The sequence below is a fragment of the Anopheles coluzzii genome, chromosome 3 (assembly GCF_943734685.1).
Source record: "Anopheles coluzzii chromosome 3, AcolN3, whole genome shotgun sequence".
Lineage (NCBI taxonomy): Eukaryota > Metazoa > Arthropoda > Insecta > Diptera > Culicidae > Anopheles > Anopheles coluzzii.
Window position 1 is genome coordinate 61451578 of NC_064671.1, and position 20099 is coordinate 61471676.

Below are 20099 nucleotides of genomic sequence, written 5' to 3' on the forward strand. Positions count from 1 at the left end.
CTTTAGCTGACCCAGTAAACCTGCCAAATAACCAAATCGGCCTTAACCCACTGTAAAGCCATTTCAAACCCACGTGGATTAGTGGTGGTCGATTCAATCGTTAACCCACCAAATTTTAGAACAATCGGAGATGTCAGTTCCGATCATATGTATTGACCTTGCCCGCATTTGGCTCACCTTTTCCGAACATGTTGACGAGGAAAAGATGGATCAAGGACAGGCTAGGGTCAATATGCTTAACAGGATTTTAACACGTCGATTACTTTAACTCATTCACTTACATCGCAGCATAACTTCGGCAATATTATAAATCTATAAACTGTGCACTGACCCGCGAAATGAATGAGTCCATTTGCAAGTAAACAAACACACACAAATATGTTTTACAATAAACGAAAATAAGCCCGCACGTTTAATCGTTTTCTTTGCATAATTCATCACATTTTGGGGGTGAAACATGTTGAGCAAATGAATTACCCGTGTATAAAAACTTACTTTAACAACATTGAAGTGGCCGCTTATGTGGCCGTGTGGTTTAACCCACCAAACTGACAGTGCTTTAGCTTTGTCTGATGCAACTGGATTTTTAGTACAGGAAATTGGTGGTGTTTTCGGTATCTTGGTTATTTGGGTGGTTTTACCCAACATAGTATAAGTTTGCTATTAAGTATTATAAGTTGTAAATACAGGTATCTGAGTGCACATTTCTTTTTTATGTGTTTATATCATTGACGCTTAATAAACACATTATATGGTACAGAACATTATTTTTAACAGAAAATAAGAATTATACCATATAACCAAGATACCGAAAACGTCACCGATCTCTTGTACTAAAAATCTAGTTCCATCAAACAAAGCTAAAAAACTATCACTATGGTGGGTTATGCCACACGGCCACAGAAGCTTCAATGTTGTTGAAGTCCTTTTTTTATGCACGGGCAATTTATTTGCTCAACATGTTTCATGCCGTAAATGCTCCTCCTAAGTCTGCATACTAGCTTTTCTGCTCCTTTCTTCTCATAGCCAACAGGTTGTTTCATATATAGCTCCTCTTCGAGATTACCATACAGGTATGCAGTCTTCACATCGAAGTGCTTCAGAAACATCTTTTTCATGCTTGCAATGGCCAATAAAGTCCTCAGAGTTGTCTGTTTCGTAACGGGGGCAAAAACTTCATCATAATCTTCCCCATATTTTGGACTAAATCCCTGTGCTACCAGCCGCGCTTTGTATTTCAAAATATTGCCAGCTGCATTTCGCTTCCGTTTGTAAACCCAATTACAACCAACTGGTTTACGGCCTGCGGGTAGATTCACCAAATCCCATGTACCATGTATTTGTTGCATGAGATTTCAGCTCATCGGCCATGGCTTTCTTCCATTCAAAACTGTCCTCACAGTTTAGCGCCTCCTGTATGTTTCTAGGTTCCTTCTCCTCCTCTTTGGCGATTAAAGCTTCCTCAATCAACCGCTTGGGAGGAACACCCTTATTAGGTCGCAATGATCGTCGAGGAATTTCGTCTAATTGAAGTTCTTGAAATGACTGTTCACCCTCGGATACGTTTTCATAAACCGTATCGTCCAGTTCATCCAATGGTTCATCATGTATCATTGTTTCGAGTTCCTGTGTGATGGTGGTTTCATGATCTTTAATCTCAGCCACTGCTTCGGTTTGTGTTTAAATACTTTCGTAGTTTTTCATCCTCGACGATGGTAGTTGCACCATTTCGATATTTGGTTCAATCGATTCAGTCTTGTTTCTGTCCAAATCCGTTTCGGGCATTTCTATGAATTTGGCATCTCTACTAATCATTATCTGATTAGTTTTGCGATCCAAAAAACGATAGGCTTTTCGTTCTTCAGCATATCCAACGAAAACCATTTTCTTCGCCTTCACATCAAGTTTCAAACGCTTCTCTTTGGGTACATGTACGTATGCTTCCGAACCAAAAATTCTGATATGATTATATGATGGTTTCTTATTATGCCAAAATTCATACGGTGTTTTCTCAATTGATGATGATGATGGTAGCCGATTCTGCAAATAGTTTGCAGCTGTTATTGCTTCCCCCCAATATTGCTTTCCGAGACCAGACTCAGCAAGCATGCACCTAACCATTTCCACAACATATCGATTCTTTCGTTCCGCTTTCCCGTTCTGTTGAGGTGAATAAGAGGCTGTATTTTGATGAATAGTCCCGCTTTCCGCTAAAAACTTATTCAATTTTGCTCCAGAATATTCTCCTCCTCCATCCGTGCGTAGGATTCTTGGATAGCGCCCAAACTGATTTTTTAATAAGTTAAAATACTCATGTATACGCCAGCAGATACAGTCCTCGACACTACTCCTTCATCCGTATCATAGTGGAGCGTTCGGCCAATGAAATAGTTCCGCAGCAACGCCTGTAAATAACGCGGAGTGTTTTTACGCTGCAGAGCTTGGCCGATCGCTGTCCAGTTTGCCGAGTTGAAGGCATTCCGGACATCCACCGTTACCACCGCACAGAGACGATCCCCCTTTCGCTTTTTATCCAGAGCGACTTTACCGTTATCCAGCACCCGAGTGATGCCATTCACGGTTGAACGCCCTTTACGGAAACCGTATTGGGCGTCCGAAAGTCCCCCGGTCGACTCCAGATGGGTTGTCAGCCACCGCTGAATCAACCGCTCCAAAATTTTCCCCAGCACACTCAGCAAACAAATTGGCCGATATGACGAGGGCTCCCCAGGTGGTTTCCCCGACTTGGTAAGCAGCACCAGCTGTTGCCGCTTCCATGCATCGGGAAAGTGCCTGCCTCCAGTAGTTGCTTATAACTTTTGGCAAAAACTTCCGGAAAAGCCAGAATTGCCGCAGCTGCAGCCATGTTCGGAATGTTGTCATCCCCCGGAGCTTTCTTGGGGTTGAGTGAGCGGGCAATCTCCTTCAACTCTTGAGCTCGCCAACTCCTCCTCCGAGACCGGATCCTGTGGATCCCCACCTACTTCCGTCTCGGGCCACTCCATCGGGGGACGCTCGGGAAAGAGCTCATTCACGATGAACTGGAGCTTATTGGCATCCCGTTCCATCGGAACCAGAGCTCCTTCCCACTACTGCTTGCAGATTTGGTACGCAGGGCCAAAGCCGTGCGGTTCCAATTGTTCCGGCAGATCCTGCTTGTGTTGGTCCTTGCTGAGCTTGATGGCCCGTTCCAGGGCAGCGCGTGCGTCCGACTTCATTTGACGCCTTTCCCCGCGCTGCTCCTCGGTCCGGGCCCGGTCGAACCCCCGTTTCATTCCATGAAAATGGCTGCGCAACCGTTCAATCTCGGACGTCCACCAATAAACTGGCCGCCGGCCCTGTCGCCTTGGGGGTTGCCTAGGCATGGTGCCATCACAGGCCACCGTGATGGCCTGGGTCAGCTCCTCTGGCGTAGCATCATGCCCAAAAATGTCCTGGTCCCTCAAGATTTCAACGAACTAATCCTTGTCGAAGAATCTTGTGGACCACCTTCCCCCATTCACTGCTGAGTGTCCCACGTTATTGGGGCGCTGTCTCGGAACCCTGCCGACCACAAACTTGATAGTGTTGTGGTCACTTGGGGTTTCGTCACACACGCGCCAATTGTTGTCCCCTACCAAAGAGGGGCTGCAAAAGGACACGTCCACAATGGAGTTGCGGCCGTTTGCCCCAATCCAAGTGCTCTGGTTTCCCTGGTTCAGGAGAACCAATCCCAGAGCAGCCGCCGCATCCATCACAACTCCCCCCCTAGATACCCTTTCCCCATCGTTTGGCCTTCGCTCCATCCCCCATGCACCTGACCAGGCGTTTACATCACCCCCGATCACGGTGTCCCGATAGCATATAGCACCTTTACACGCTATATTCGTCCCATCAGCTAAGCAAATCTCCGGTTGTCTGGACGAATATTTGATTTTCAAAAAAAAAATCATTGTTTGTTATATGTAACGTCGCGCCAGAATCCAGATACCACCAGTTTCCTTCACATGCTGATGTGACACATCTCCTTTTTAGGGTGAACTTCTTTAACTAAGTTGGCTCTGGCACCTCTCCGGTTGTTTTTCATACAAAAATCTTTTCGAACGTCAGCCATCAGTGGACAATCTCGAATAAAATGTCCCTCTTCTTGACAAAAATGACAAATGCCACGTTTCTTCATCTTTGGCAAAGCCTTGATGCTGGTTCCAATCTTCAACGCCTTTTCATCACTCGGGCCACTTTGAAAATCGTAACATTCTTGCCTGCGACGCCACTCGTCGCGCAATTTATTCTTTACAAAATCCACCGTGATTTGATCCTTCGGGTAGCTTTCGATGACGTTGATGAGTATTCCGTAGGACATAGGAAGTCTTGAAAGCATTACAGCCACAAACTGTCGAGGCTTTAAGCCCTCATCTGCCACTTCCAAACGATTGTGCATCGCCGTCAACTGCTTAAGATGCTCTGGAAGATTGCCGTCTTCTGGCAGCTTCAAAGAACACATCTTTCGCATTACCGTCATCATCGTATTCATAGATTCTACTTTGTGAATGCTCATGAGAGTGTCCCACATTTCCTTCGCGGTAGTTTTCCGGCAAATGTGGACCAATTGATCGTTTTCCACGGCCAAACCGATCATATGACGCGCCTCTCCGTCTCTTTCAGACCAGGCCGCCATCTCTTTTTCCTCCGTTGGCTTCAGTTCTTTCACGGTATTAATCAGATTCTCCTTGGTCAGCTTCAGCTCCATTTTGAACTTCCATATTACAAAATTCTGGTCGTTAAGTTTCTCAATCTTGTCGTTCGCCATTTTTTCTTGCGACAGGGTTCAACCTTTTTCAACCAACCAAGCACTTATGAAACTCCGGAAAAAAATGAAACGATGAACTCCACTGATTCTAATTCAATTTAATCCGCGTTACACTGGGCCCATAACCTATTGAAAGTACAGTGAACCCTCTCTTATTTGACACCTCTCCAATTTGAAAAACCTCTCTTATTTGAACATTTTGCACAGTCCCTTGATTTCCAGTACATTTTTGTTCCTCTAATTTGGAAAACCTCTGAAATCAGTGTCCCTCTTATTTGTGTATGGTGTTGCCATGGTTATTGAATGATGTATGCTCAAATTGGCAATCGTATGCACAGTTTCCTATAGCAACAGTTAAGGCTGCATACTAAATGTTCTGTCTTTTTTTTTTGTTTGGATGGACCTTTCATTCACTTTCCACCTCTGTAATTTGAAAACCTCTCTTATTCGACAGTACCATCGCCTCTCAAATAAGAGAGGGTTCACTGTACGTGTAATGTTTAACGTTTATTGAATCAGAATGAACATTTAATAAGATATAACAAGCCTACTATGCAACTCTGATATGTTGCTTATTCCAATAAAACAAAGATGCCTCAAAAACTGTGTAAAATATATATATATGAAACTTACAGTGAACCCTCTCTTATTTGACACCTCTCCAATTTGAAAAACCTCTCTTATTTGAACATTTTGCACAGTCCCTTGATTTCCAGTACATTTTTGTTCCTCTAATTTGGAAAACCTCTGAAATCTGTGTCCCTCTTATTTGTGTATGGTGTTGCCATGGTTATTGAATGATGTATGCTCAAATTTGCGATTCTGTTCGTAGTTTCCTATAGCAACAGTTAAGGCTGCATACTAAATGTTCTGTCTCTTTCTTGTTTGGATGGACCTTTCATTCACTTTCCACCTCTGTAATTTGAAAATTCCTCTTATTCGACAGTCCCATCGCCTCTCAAATAATAGAGGGTTCACTGTAGTTTTGAAGCTGTTTTCGTATAAATAGCAGGAATCACATCCATAATATTGATTTCTTACATAATTAGACCGTAAAAAACTTATAAATTTGGGATATAAAAATATTGACTAAAAAACTGTATTAAGACTGCCGTCTACCCAAACCAGGAAGAGTGTGCTTGATTCGAAGTCGATTTTTCACTCATGAGTTTTCACTTTTGGTAAATTACTTATAAGAAACTCATTTCTGTTGCTTATTTTTGTAATGAAAAACAATACAAAGTGTTAACATTATCCCAAAAAATATCTAAAATGTCCTGTGTTATGGGCCAACCTGATGGTCCCGTAGATCGCCACCGAGGACACTCATCGGGCGTAGATCGAAGTGTGTGTGCGATCTATCGGGAGGTCAGCGAACGCCCGCTCGGCACGATCCGTGAGTGCCGATCGGAAGAAGAAAAAAAAGATATGGCGCTCGCTTGAGAAAGGTCGTGATAACTAAGTGGTAGCAAATCGTTTAAAGTAAGTTTCATATCGTTCAAAGTGAGTGTTCCTAAATCTCTTAAGGAGCTTGCGCTGCAGTCTACTATTTGGCCAGTTTCACTTACTGTTCGGAAGTTTGTTGCTCGTGGCCTACCAAAGCAACGTGTGCATGAAAGGGCTCGATTTGACCCTTCTGAGCTTATTTCGCATCGTACAAATAGTGAAAATTGCTCTTCAGCTGTGCCAAAAACTACCGCTCATCCGGATCATTTTTTGGAACATCGATCGCCACCCCCACAGCGCGTGATTCTATCACCATCCCAGATGACCGAGATCCTAGAGGCTATTCAACTGGAGTTTTCTCCCACACCGCCTCAGTTATCACCGGGGGTGGGGCTTCAATCACAATCCAATCTCAGCAACAAGAACCGCTCACCACAGATCAGCCCGTCTGCCAAACGGATAGGTCACAATTAATAGACCCATTCGTGATATATTACCAAAATGTTCGAGGCCTTCGCACCAAATACAATGAATTGCGCCTTTCTGCGAATGAATCAGGATTTGAAATGCTTGCCCTTACTGAAACCTGGTTAAATGAATCGATTCCATCCAACATGGTCCTTGATAGTGATGCCTACAACATATACTGCTGTGATCGAAGCAGGTTAAACAACGAACGTTCGCGTGGGGGTGGTGTGCTACTTGCATGTTCCGTTCGATATCCTTCTGTGGCACTTAACATTAATCAACCCACGCTTGAAGCTTTATGTATACGTGTTTCTTTTTCTAAGTTTCGTCTTTATGTGGGGATTGTTTATGTGCCACCGTATTTGAGCAGCGACCGCAACTATTTGGAATCCCTTTCTGCTTTCATCAGTGATGCATACATGCAAATGAAACCGAATGATCATCTTATCCTTCTGGGTGACTTCAATCAACCTGCGTTAGAGTGGTCGCTTTCTACCGCAGTAAGGCCAGATTCATCTTCAGCTATAAGACATTATGTGCCACATATTTCTTCGAATACATCCAGTTCCTGCTTTTTGGATATGTTAAACCTGCATGAACTCTATCAGCTGAACGGGGTGCATAACCATTTAAATCATTATTTGGACCTGGTGCTCTCCAACTCTGCTGCAGCTGCTTGTTGTTCTGTGTATCCTGCTTCGTTACTGCTCCTGCCCCAGGATGCCCATCATCCTGCTCTAGAAATTGCGTTACCGTCTTCTTTATTTAGGGCTAGTAGGGTTATGAATGTATTACATTCTGCTCCTAATTCATTGAGTGTTCGTTATAATTTTCGGCTCACAGACTATCGTAAACTTAATTCAATTCTATCTCGTTCCGACTGGTCTTTTTTTATCAATGTACATCGGTCGACGAGGCTGTCCAATCGTTTAATGCTTTGTTAACCTCTGCACTCCTTTCATGTACACCTATTTTTCGTTCCCCTCCTAATCCTCCCTGGTCCAATCGTACTCTTCGCAACCTGAAAAAGGATAGAATGAAATATCTTAGGAGGTTTCGTCTGAACCGATCTGCTTTCAACCTTCGTTTATTTAAGTACGCTGCCTCTGCGCATCGACTATACAACAGGGCTCGTTTTGAGGCCTATTCGAGTAGACTGCAATCGCGTTTCCGTTCTGATCCAGCATCCTTCTGGCAATTTGTTAGGATTCGAAGAGGGTGCAATACGTTACCTAATGAAATGGTACTTGATTCTCGAACTGCCTCTACGCCTGTTGAGATCTGTGAGCTATTCTCTGCACATTTTTCCCAAATGTTTGAGCCACCGGTTAGTGACCCTAACCTTATTGAGGGTGGACTACTCTACACGCCAGAGAACTTAATTAATCTCTCCGATATTTCGGTTAGCTCTGAAACAGTTGTACAGGTGTTATTTGGGTTGAAACGTTCTTTTACTCCTGGTAAAGATGGCATTCCTGCCTCTGTTTTAATAAACTGTAAGGACGTGCTTGCTCCACACCTTGCTAAAATTTTCAACCTTTCACTTTCTCTTGGGGTTTTTCCTGCTCTTTGGAAATCCTGTTGGCTTTTTCCGGTACACAAGAAGGCATGCCGTAGCATTGTTTCTAATTATCGTGGGATAACCCAAACTTGCGCCACAGCCAAAACTTTTGAGCTATGTATCCTTCCAACCATACTTCATAGTTGTAGTTCAGCTATTAGCCCTAAACAGCATGGGTTTATGCCTGGTAGGTCTACTTCAACTAATCTCATGTCTTTTATTTCCAATATTTTTAGATCTTTTGAGGCCGGTACCCAACTTGATGCAATATACACCGACTTTCATGCTGCTTTTGATAGTTTACCTCACTCTTTATTATTAGCTAAATTGTCTAAACTTGGTTTTGGTGATGGCATTATTAGCTGGCTGTCCTCATATTTAAGTAATCGATCATGCAGGGTTAAAACCGGGTCGTACTTATCTGAGGAGTTTTTTTGTACGTCAGGTGTCCCTCAGGGTTGTGTGCTAAGTCCACTTCTGTTTTCTTTGTTCATCAATGATGTTTGTAATGTTTTACCTCCTGATGGTCATCTCCTTTATGCGGATGATATCAAAATCTTTTTACCTGTGTCTTCTTCTTCTGATTGTCTGAGACTTCAGCATTACCTCAATGCATTTGCTCATTGGTGTTCATCCAATTTACTTCGCCTGTGTCCCGAAAAATGTTCTGTTATTTCTTTCTCTCACTCTCTATCTCCTATTTTATTTAACTATACTCTCTCTAGCGCTTCCCTCTCTCGTGTTATGTCCATCCGTGACCTTGGTATTATACTTGACTGTCGTCTTAACTTTAAACTGCAGCTTGATGAGGTGCTACTAAAAGCAAATCGAACCCTTGGGTTTATCTTACGTTTTACCTCTATTTTTAGAGATCAAAGCATCCTAAGAATCCTTTATTGTGCTTTGGTAAGGCCTATTCTTGAATATGCAAGTATCATCTGGAGTCCTCCCACTATTGATGGCTGTTCGAGAATTGAAAGCATTCAGCGCCACTTTACCAGGATTGCCTTTCGTCGTTTGTTCGGTGCTGCCTCACTACCTCCCTATGAAACGCGATTGCAGTTATTCAATCTTCACTCCTTAAGCTTCCGCCGCCAAGTGTTTCAGGCTTGTTTTATTGGTGGCTTATTACTTTCTGCTACTGATGCTCCTGATTTACTCTCGTCCATCTCGCTGTATGTTCCCTCTCGTTCTCTTCGTCCACGTGATCTTCTGTCAATTGAAACACGTCATACTCTTTATACTTTCAATGACCCTCTTCTGTCCTGTTTCAGGTTGTTTAACCACTTTTACTATCTCTTTGATTTCGACTCCTCTCTTAACTCTTTTCGTAACCGTATTTTTTCTTCTAATTCCCTTTAATTATTCTCCTTAGTTTTCTATTACTCTCTTTTTTTTTTGTTTTTGTTAAGTTTATGATAGTCTCTACGCTCTACTCTTGTTTTTTTTCTTTTCTTTTTTGCTAGGTCAAGACTAGGTTAGTTAGGCTTAGTTTTTCATGAATTATTTTGTTTATTTGTTAGTATTAAATTAGTTTTAAGTCTATTATATTTAGCCTTGATGGCGGATATTGTATTAAATAAATGAAATGAAATGAAATTAATAAACAAGGACTTTCCAAACAACATCGTTTTAAAGGAAGTAACGCGTCAACGTTTCTTTAGCGTTCTTCGAAAGAAAACGAAAATATAATAGTGGCGACGAGTTGAAAAAAACAAATAAGACTTTTTCAGTGCAGTGCAGTTAGTACGAAAGGCATTGTTAAAGTGTTCGCGTGTGAAGTGCATCCTTATCCGGAAAAGAGAGACAATTCCATCGAAGCGGCATTAAAATGTTTAATCCCGAAGGCGATGCCGAGATGGAAGAGCAGCGACGTTTGTCTCTGAACGGTGCAAGGGCTCTGAACCCGGGCTTTGTTCAGCCAACGCAAAGTGCACCGATGCAACCAGCACAACCGCCATCGCAAAATCCCGTTGCTTCGCGAGTTTTCGCTATGCGCGGTGACTACAAGCAGCGGTACGCGCAGCAGACACAACGCAGCTTCATCAACCATCAGCATCCTCAGCAAGCAGACCGAAGCGCACCAGCAGCGAAACCACCGGGTCCATGCTGGTTATGCGGCGATCATCATTGGATACGAGATTGTTCGTACCGGTCGCATAAGTGCGAGGATTGTGGCAAGTATGGGCACCGCGAAGGGCATTGTAACACTGCAGGGCGGAAGAAAAGAAAAAATAATTTCTACAAGCGCTCTTCAGTAGCGACAAGGGTAGTTTCCGTTAATATTTTTAGCGTACAACAAAACCGGAAATACGTGACTATCCACATTGGACAGAAATCGGCCAGGTTACAGCTCGACACTGGCTCGGACATTACGATCATAGGACGAAAGACCTGGAAACAGCTCGGCATGCCAACTCTATCTCCAGCGCAAGTGCACGCGAAAACGGCAACTGGTGCACACATTCAGCTGGATGGCGAATTTGAAGCGGATATCACGATAACGGAAGGACTGAAACGGCGATAATAAGAGTCATTCCGTCAGATTTGCAGCTATTAGGAGCCGATCTAATCGATATTTTTTCGCTTGCAGCCATGCCGATGAACCAGTTTTGCAACAGAATAGAGAGCGATTCTGCAAAATGGGAGAAGCGTAGTAGGGGAACGGTAGTATTCGCATTTGTGGGGATTACTCCACCGGACTAAATTCAGCTCTTCGGTCATACGAATACCCATTACCGCTCCCAGACGATATTTTCGCTAAGCTAGCCCAATGCAGATTCTTTAGCAAAATCGACCTTTCAGACGCCTTTTTACAGGTCGAAATTGATGCCAGATACCGACCCTTGCTAACCCATCAAACCCATCAAAATAGCTCCTGCAGCATTCCAGCAGCTAATAGACACCATGCTTGCTGGACTAAAAGGAACATCCGGATATATGGATGACGTAATCGTTGGTGGCAAAACGGAACGCGAGCACGATGAAAATCTGCTGAATCTATTCCGGAATTTGCTGAATACAGGAATTCGGATTCACTATCCGTGCAGACAAATGTGCGTTCAAAATGCAGCAGATAGAGTATCTGGGTTTCATCGTCGATAGTCGTGGCCTTAGACCAAACCCAGCAAAAATCGACATAATTCAGAAGCTGCCAACACCAACAAATATCAGCGAGATACGTTCATTCCTAGGCGCGATCAACTACTATGGAAAGTTCGTTTCGAAAATACGCGACCTACGATACCCGCTAGATATGCTATTGAAAGACGAGAGCAAATTTTTATGGACTCGGGAATGTGATCGAGCCTTCAGCAAATTTAAGAAAATTCTCTCGTCCGATTTACTGCTGACACATTATGACCCGAACGCCGAAATTGTGGTATCTGCAGATGCATCAGCAGTTGGACTTGGTGCAACAATTAGCCATAAATACGCCGATGGCTCGATAAAGGTTGTACAACATGCATCAAGGGCGCTAACGCAAGCCGAAACAAGGTACAGCCAAATAGACCGCGAAGGTCTTGCCATTATTTTTGCGGTCACTAAGTTCCACAAGATGCTGTATGGTCGTCATTTTTGCCTGCAGACAGACCACCGTCCACTAGTAAGAATCTTCGGCAGTAAAAAAGGTATTCCGGTTTACACGGCAAACAGACTGCAACGATTCGCACTGACCTTGCAGCTGTATGACTTCAGCATCGAGTATGTTCCCACTACTAAGTTCGGTAACGCCGACCAGTGCTGCAAAATGTCATGACTAACACGAGATTTTCACAAACGAAAACAATCAACATATCCGTGGTAGCTTGATGTTCATTGTTGATAGTCAATAAAAGTGCATCATGACATGCTGAACACGACATGTGAATTCTTGAGTCCAACGCGATACTCTGACTGACAAGCTTAGCTTACTGCCCGCATAAGCATAATCATGACTATTGCTGGCTGTGTACTGTGTTGCCAAATATCACTGTTTCAGTCACCAACGCTCATGACTGAAACGAACCTCAAATCAGCTCACGTACACAAGTGCGATGATCAGATGCAAGATGAACATAGTCGTTGTGACGTGTGACCAGATTGGTGACATTGCAGCAACCACCTCTTGGTCGGTCACTTTGACGTGACTTTGTTTGTATGTGATCAATTTCGAAATGTCACTGGTTCTATCACGAGCACTCGTGATTGAAATGAAATTCATTTCGGTTCACGTACACATGTGCGATGATCAGGCCGGCCAAATATTAAACACACATCAACAACAATCGTTCTCCAAGCCCAAGGTGTATGGAGACCAGGCTGCTCATAGCCTGTTTTTTAATTTCCAAATTTGTACGACACATCTTAATATTAGTGACTTAATAGAATGACATATTATGATTGAAACCCGTAACCGTTTAAATAGACTTAAAGCGACAACGTTTTTTGCGACAATTTCGCTCACGTTTTTGGTGAATTGCATTGATAAATTTGACACCGAGTAGATCAAAGTAGCTCAGTTTACCCAGTCAACCTGCTTGTTTTTTGTTAGAAAAACATAAAAAACAAGTTGAATTGTGCTCAATTTTATTTTTCTTTTAGTTTGGCATTAATCTGGCTGGAACAAACTGGATAATTTGATTCTATTTGGTGCAGCAGAATTATTGCGCTAGGCAAGTAGCTCTGTTTGCAAAATTGGGCTACTTTCTGTCACACTGCTTCTAGACGACCCACAAAATCTTCCGCGACAATTTTTTGCGAGCTATTTGTTCTAAAACAACTTCTCAGTTTTAGAACTAAATCAGAAGCAACCGTGATTTTCGCGGGTTTGTGAATTTTTCACAGAAAGGCAACGCTCGCGGCATCCTTGCATGTGCACTGCTTACGAGAGTTCATACATACACGTTTGGATCAGCAAAATGAGTCTGGCAATATATGTAGGATGCGGGATCATTTAACCAGCTAGCAGAACCGACTACTGCTTGTAATCATATGCACATGGTTAATAAAACACCACTCGCCCGCGCCACGTATATTCTAAGTCTATCACGATAATAAAATACCAAAAAATCACGACAAACTGATTGACCAGGAGTTGGTTACCAAAATATCATCAATCAGATCAGACGTCACAACGACCATGTGCGTCTTACCCCTGATCATCGCACATGTGTACGTGAACCGAAATGAATTTCATTTCAATCACGAGTGCTCGTGATAGAACCAGTGACATTTCGAAATTGATCACATACAAACAAAGTCACGTCAAAGTGACCGACCAAGAGGTGGTTGCTGCAATGTCACCAATCTGGATACACGTCACAACGACTATGTTCATCTTGCGTCTGATCATCGCACTTGTGTACGTGAGCTGATTTGAGGTTCGTTTCAGTCATGAAAAAAGCGTTGGTGACTGAAACAGTGATATTTTACAGTGCTGCTCCTGGTCCAGAAAATTTCATAACAGTGATTGACTAAAAGTTTATTCCCAAATTGTCACCAATCATATCACTCGTTACAACCACTTGAGAATTTCACCTGTGATAATCGCAATTGAGTACGTGACGCTGACAAGGTTTTTGATTCACTCAGTTTTTTTTTGTGATATTAATGGTGACATTTTGCAGCACTGACGCCGACATACTGTAGCATCCATGCTATCGCATACCCGTTTAAAGCATGAATGCTAACAGCCGGGTAAAACACTGCACATGCGTTCCGTGTTTTACTGCACACGCGGTTCCGTGTTTTACCATGGTGGTCGCACCACCCAAGCTGGAAATAAACAAGGAAGACCTCCAAAGTAGGTCATAAATAAGGAAGAACAATTAGCATAAGAAACGCATTAGACCTTAAGCAAAACATTGTAAATTGTAAAAGCCCACCAGGAAGGCGACCCTCTTGACAAACATGCGTTTGTCAAAGCGCATCAAGTTGCGAAAGAGAAAGTTACGAGCGTAAACATCTGGTGAACAAATGTGCGCTAGCTTTCTTAAAATGGGAGTATAAATAAAGCTATCAGAACGGACAGAAGGTCAGTTCTGATCGGATATAGGATCGTACATCTTGTCCCTTCAACTCACTTATGAGCAGCATTGTCCCCCTACCCAAGGTAAGGCTTTACTGTCTCCAACAAACGCACCGTGTATCAGCTGGCCGGTCAGCAAAACCCCAATCCGAAAGGTTAACGTATGCTAAAGTGGTATAACGTCGTTCCCACGGTTTAGCATAGCTGGAAGTTCGCTTTTCACCTGACGCAGATTGATTTCAATTGTTACGCAAGGTCAAGTTCGATTAGTTTACCGCGCCAATCGCGAAGTGCTGACACAGCGCTGCCTCCAGGCCTACGACGCGAACCCGTACCGAACCTACAACGATAATTCCCACCACCACATGGCGACCGTGACAGTTTAAACAAGTGCGCGTAAGCAATCGACATATCGTCCCAAATAAGTGCGCGTGAACAAAAATCATAAGTGAAATCGATAACACGAGCAAAAGCGTGAGAAACAAGTGACTATCAGGTGCAAACCATAGCAAGAGCAGTGTTTATAAACATCGACAATAAGCAACAAGTGCAGTGTCGCAAGTTTTAAAAACAAAAACAAAAGTGAAATCGTGACCGCAAGTGCAGCGCGAGAAATAAGTAATTAATACAGACAATAGCAATACAGTGTTTGTGCCGTGGAGTTAAGTGTAAAACATTAAGTGAACAAGAAAAAGCTACAAACATCACAACAGAAAATTACACCACCACGACCATGATGAACCAGCCGTGATAGAGCCACAACATCTTAACCATCCTCATCATCATCATCATGCACAGCCGCAACATCATCATGTCCATCATGAGGCGAAAGAACTCCGTTGGAGCCAAAGCCTCACAAAAATATAAAAAGAAGAAGAAGAAATCATGCCCATCATCAGAATCATCCCGAGCAGCAGCAGCAACAGCAGCAGCACGAAAAGATGCAGGAACATTACGACATTGAGGAGGTGACGATCGAACAGCACACGAAGATGACCCTAAGTACGACAGTGTAAAAAATACCTGGTACACAAAAACGCAGACGAGGTAAGAAGTTTGTTGCTTTCTGCAATTATTATAGAAGGTTTGTGCCAAATTTCTTGTAAAAGGCACAACCACTTAATAATCTGCTGCGCAAAAAAAAAAGTAACATTTGAATGGACCCCGGAATGCCAAACGGCATTTGAATACCTAAAGGACGCACTGATAAATCCTAAAATATTGCAATATCCTGATTTCGAGAAGGAGTTTATATTAACAACCGATGCATCAACAACAGCTTGCGGAGCAGTATTATCGCAAACACACGATGGTACTGAACTTCCAATCGCTTTCGCAAGTCGGACCTTCACAAAGGGAGAAAGCAATAAGGCAATCATAGAGAAAGAATTACTAGCAATTCATTGGGCAATAGAACACTTCAGACCGTATCTTTTCGGCACAAGGTTTAGAGTAAAAACGGACCATAGACCTCTGGTATATTTGTTTGGAATGAAGAACCCTTCTTCCAAATTGACAAGAATCCGTCTAGATCTTGAAGAATTCGACTTTATAATCGAACATGTGAAAGGAGAATAGAATATAGTTGCAGACGCTCTATCCCGTATCAACATCACGTCAGATGACATTAAAAACATCAACGTGCTGACAAGATCAATGGTGAAGCAAAACGCTACAAATAAAGTTACAGATACTTTAGCGCAAAAACAGCCGGAAATGTATCACTCTCTTTCATTCGAGGAAATCGAGGACGTGCCAAAACTACAAGTTGAGGTGAAGGAAAACGAAAACACTATTGAGCTAGCAGGAAAGGTTTTAAACAAAAATAAAACTAAAGTTCTCCTATTAGTAAGAGACTTTTACCTCAAGGGCGATATAGGAAAGGAAGAGCCTTTATTAGTAAAGGACTTCTATAAAAGAAAGGAAAACTCTGCATTAGTGCAATTTTTCCGGATACTAGAGCGAAAAGCCAAGGCGGCCAAATTAAAAATTTTCGCTATATCCAATAAAGACAAGCTATTTGAAAAAAATCAGCGTAGAAGATGCCAAAAAAATTGCCAACGAAAGTCTAATAAATCTCGAAATAAAAATCTTTGAGAGTCAAAAAGGGATAACAAATCAGGAGGAAATAATGAATATACTCAAAAATAATCATGAAACACCTACGGGAGGTCATCTAGGACAAACCAGGATGTTTAAAAAGATTAGAAGAGAATTTAAATGGAATAACATGAAAAAAATCATAAAGGAATACGTTAACAATTGTAAACTTTGTAAACTAAACAAACACCAACAAAAAACGATTGAAAAATTTGTAAAAACAGATACACCATACCAACCGTTTCAAACTATATCTATAGATACAGTAGGACCTTTTCCAAAGACATACAAAGGGAATAGATACGCTATAACAATACAATGTAATTTCACAAAACACATAACCATAATTGCGATACCAAACAAAGAAGCCAGCACGATTGCTAGAGCTATAGTAGAACAATTTATGCTCATATACGGAACAAACGTATCACAAATTAGAACAGATATGGGTACAGAGTATAACAACGATGTATTTAAAAACATAACAGATATACTTAAAATAGAGCACAAATTTGCCACGGCTTACCATCCTCAAACTATAGGAGCGCTAGAGCGTAACCACAAATGCCTTAACGAATATCTTAGGATATACACTAATGAGCATAAAGACAACTGGGATGAATGGACTAGCTATTACACATTTTCGTATAACACTTCGCCAAATTTAGAGCATGGATACACTCCATTTGAGTTAGTTTTTGGAAGAAGAGAGAAAATACAACACGAAATATCAAACAACAGTAATCCAATCTACAATTACGAAGATTACGCGCAGGAACTAAAATATTAACTAAAATTGGCACACGATAGAACGAGAAGTTTTATGGAAAGAGAAAAAGATAAAAGAATAAGCCAGCAAGTAAAAGTAAATCCAATAGATTTACAAATTAATGACGAAATAGCAATAACGAATGAGAATAGGAGAAAACTGGACCCAATTTATAAAGGGCCATATACAGTAATCAAAATAGATGGAACTAATGTAACTATTAAGGATCAAAAGGGACAAACACAAATAGTGCATAAGAATAGAGTAATTAAAATGTGAGAATAACTTCATTTAGTTTACGTTATTCTTCCGGAGGGTGGAGGTGTAGCATCCATGCTATCGCATACCCGTTTAAAGCATGAATGCTAACAGCCGGGTAAAACACTGCACATGCGTTCCGTGTTTTACTGCACACGCGGTTCCGTGTTTTACCATGGTGGTCGCACCACCCAAGCTGGAAATAAACAAGGAAGACCTCCAAAGTAGGTCATAAATAAGGAAGAACAATTAGCATAAGAAACGCATTAGACCTTAAGCAAAACATTGTAAATTGTAAAAGCCCACCAGGAAGGCGACCCTCTTGACAAACATGCGTTTGTCAAAGCGCATCAAGTTGCGAAAGAGAAAATTACGAGCGTAAACATCTGGTGAACAAATGTGCGCTAGCTTTCTTAAAATGGGAGTATAAATAAAGCTATCAGAACGGACAGAAGGTCAGTTCTGATCGGACATAGGATCGTACATCTTGTCCCTTCAACTCACTTATGAGCAGCATTGTCCCCCTACCCAAGGTAAGGCTTTACTGTCTCCAACAAACGCACCGTGTATCAGCTGGCCGGTCAGCAAAACCCCAATCCGAAAGGTTAACGTATGCTAAAGTGGCATAACGTCGTTCCTACGGTTTAGCATAGCTGGAAGTTCGCTTTTCACCTGACGCAGATTGATTTCAATTGTTACGCAAGGTCAAGTTCGATTAGTTTACCGCGCCAATCGCGAAGTGCTGACACAGCGCTGCCTCCAGGCCTACGACGCGAACCCGTACCGAACCTACAACGATAATTCCCACCACCACATATTATCGAGACTGATAAGGGAACATGCCAAACCGGAACCGGAGTACATCATAGCCAGCGCCGAACTCGAGGAGGATGTAAGTTTTGTAGCAACAAATTCCATTAATGCATTTCCTCTTAATTTTAGAGACGTTGCCAGAGCTACAAATACTGACGCAGTCTTGAAGAAGGTTCACCAGTACGTCATGGAAGGGTGGCCTCGAAACCTGAGCTACGGTGCAGACCTGGCACGCTTTTTCAATCGAAGCGAAGCCCTTTCTTCGGTTCGAGGATGCATTTTGCTCGGGGAGAGGGTAGTGATCCCTACCAGATTACGCGAGAAATGTCTGAAGCAGCTACACGAAGGCCATCCCGGGATGCAAAGGATGAAGGCACTTGCCCGGAGTTATGTATACTGGCCTAGCTTGGATGAGGACATTTCCGAGTGCGTTAAGACTTGCCATGCATGTGCGGTAGCCGCAAAATCGCCTCCTCATGCGAAACCATTATCCTGGCCAGCCACTAAACAGCCCTGGGAAAGAATTCACATCGATTATGCAGGGCCCATTAACGGCGAATTTTATTTGGTGATAGTCGACGCAAATACTAAATGGCCAGAGGTTATAAAGGCAAATTCAACATCGACCGCTGAAACAATTGCTATTTTGAGAGGCGTATTTGCTCGTTTTGGTTTCCCCATTACACTCGTGAGCGATAACGGGTCGCAGTTTTCAAGTACTGCATTTACCGATTACTGTTGTAGCAAAGGCATACAACATGTTACAAGTCCACCGTTTCATCCACAGTCGAATGGGCAAGCAGAACGTTTCGTCGACACCTTTAAACGGTCGGTCAAAAAGATAGAAGAAGGTGGAGCGTCCCACGGAGAAGCTCTCGAAATTTTCCTCCAACCGTACCGATCAACGCCCAACGCCGCTCTCGAAAACCATCGCTCGCCTGCAGAGGCAATGTTTAATCGAAAAATAAGAACAGCGATGGAACTGCTAAAGCCTCCGCCGACCACTGAAACGCTGCCTGAGGAACATGGTCGGGGCTTCAAGAGTGGTGATTGCGTTTACGCGAAGTGGTATTCGCGCAACTCTTGGAAATGGGTTCCCGCGCAGGTTGTTCGCATTATAGGGAATGTGATATATGAGGTTAAGACGGATGACGGCCGTATGCATCGCCGTCACGTAAACCAGCTGCGGAAACGGGACATCGGCAGTTCAGAGCAGTCAACTAATCTCGCGGCTCGTACGCAATTGCCGCTAGATCTGCTCATCGAAGGACCAAGAGATGTCGTGCCAGTTGAGCACCCTACAGTGATATCCTCACCGCTCCTACCATCATCATCCGACGGGGTCCGTGGTATGACCTCCTCATCGCCGTTACCATCTCCACGACCAGTACCTGTCCAACGAAGAAGACGTCAGCAGCCGGTACAATCGCCACGCCGGTCCAACAGGTCCAGACAATTCCCGCGTAGGCTTGATGGGTACCTGCTGCAATAAGAAGGGGGAGATGTTATGGGCCAACCTGATGGTCCCGTAGATCGCCACCGAGGACACTCATCGGGCGTAGATCGAAGTGTGTGTGCGATCTATCGGGAGGTCAGCGAACGCCCGCTCGGCACGATCCGTGAGTGCCGATCGGGAGAAGAAAAAAAAGATATGGCGCGCGCTTGAGAAAGGTCGTGATAACAAAGTGGTAGCAAATCGTTTAAAGTAAAGATTAATAAACAAGGACTTTCCAAACAACATCGTTTTAAAGGAAGTAACGCGTCAACGTTTCTTTAGCGTTCTTCGAAAGAAAACGAAAATATAACACTGAGTGTCCCACGTTATTGGGGCGCTGTCTCGGAACCCTGCCGACCACAAACTTGATAGTGTTGTGGTCACTTGGGG

The 20099-nt window shown here is 43.0% G+C and overlaps 1 protein-coding gene across 1 annotated transcript; it reads left to right on the forward strand.

The window, feature by feature from the left end:
• The first annotated feature begins 17422 nt into the window (after window positions 1-17422).
• Window positions 17423-19835, forward strand: LOC120956065 (uncharacterized protein K02A2.6-like). The gene has a single exon (XM_040377450.2). The coding sequence runs from the start codon at window positions 18402-18404 to the stop codon at window positions 19704-19706; it is 1305 nt and encodes a 434-aa protein (XP_040233384.2). The 5' UTR covers window positions 17423-18401; the 3' UTR covers window positions 19707-19835.
• Window positions 19836-20099: the final 264 nt, after the last annotated feature.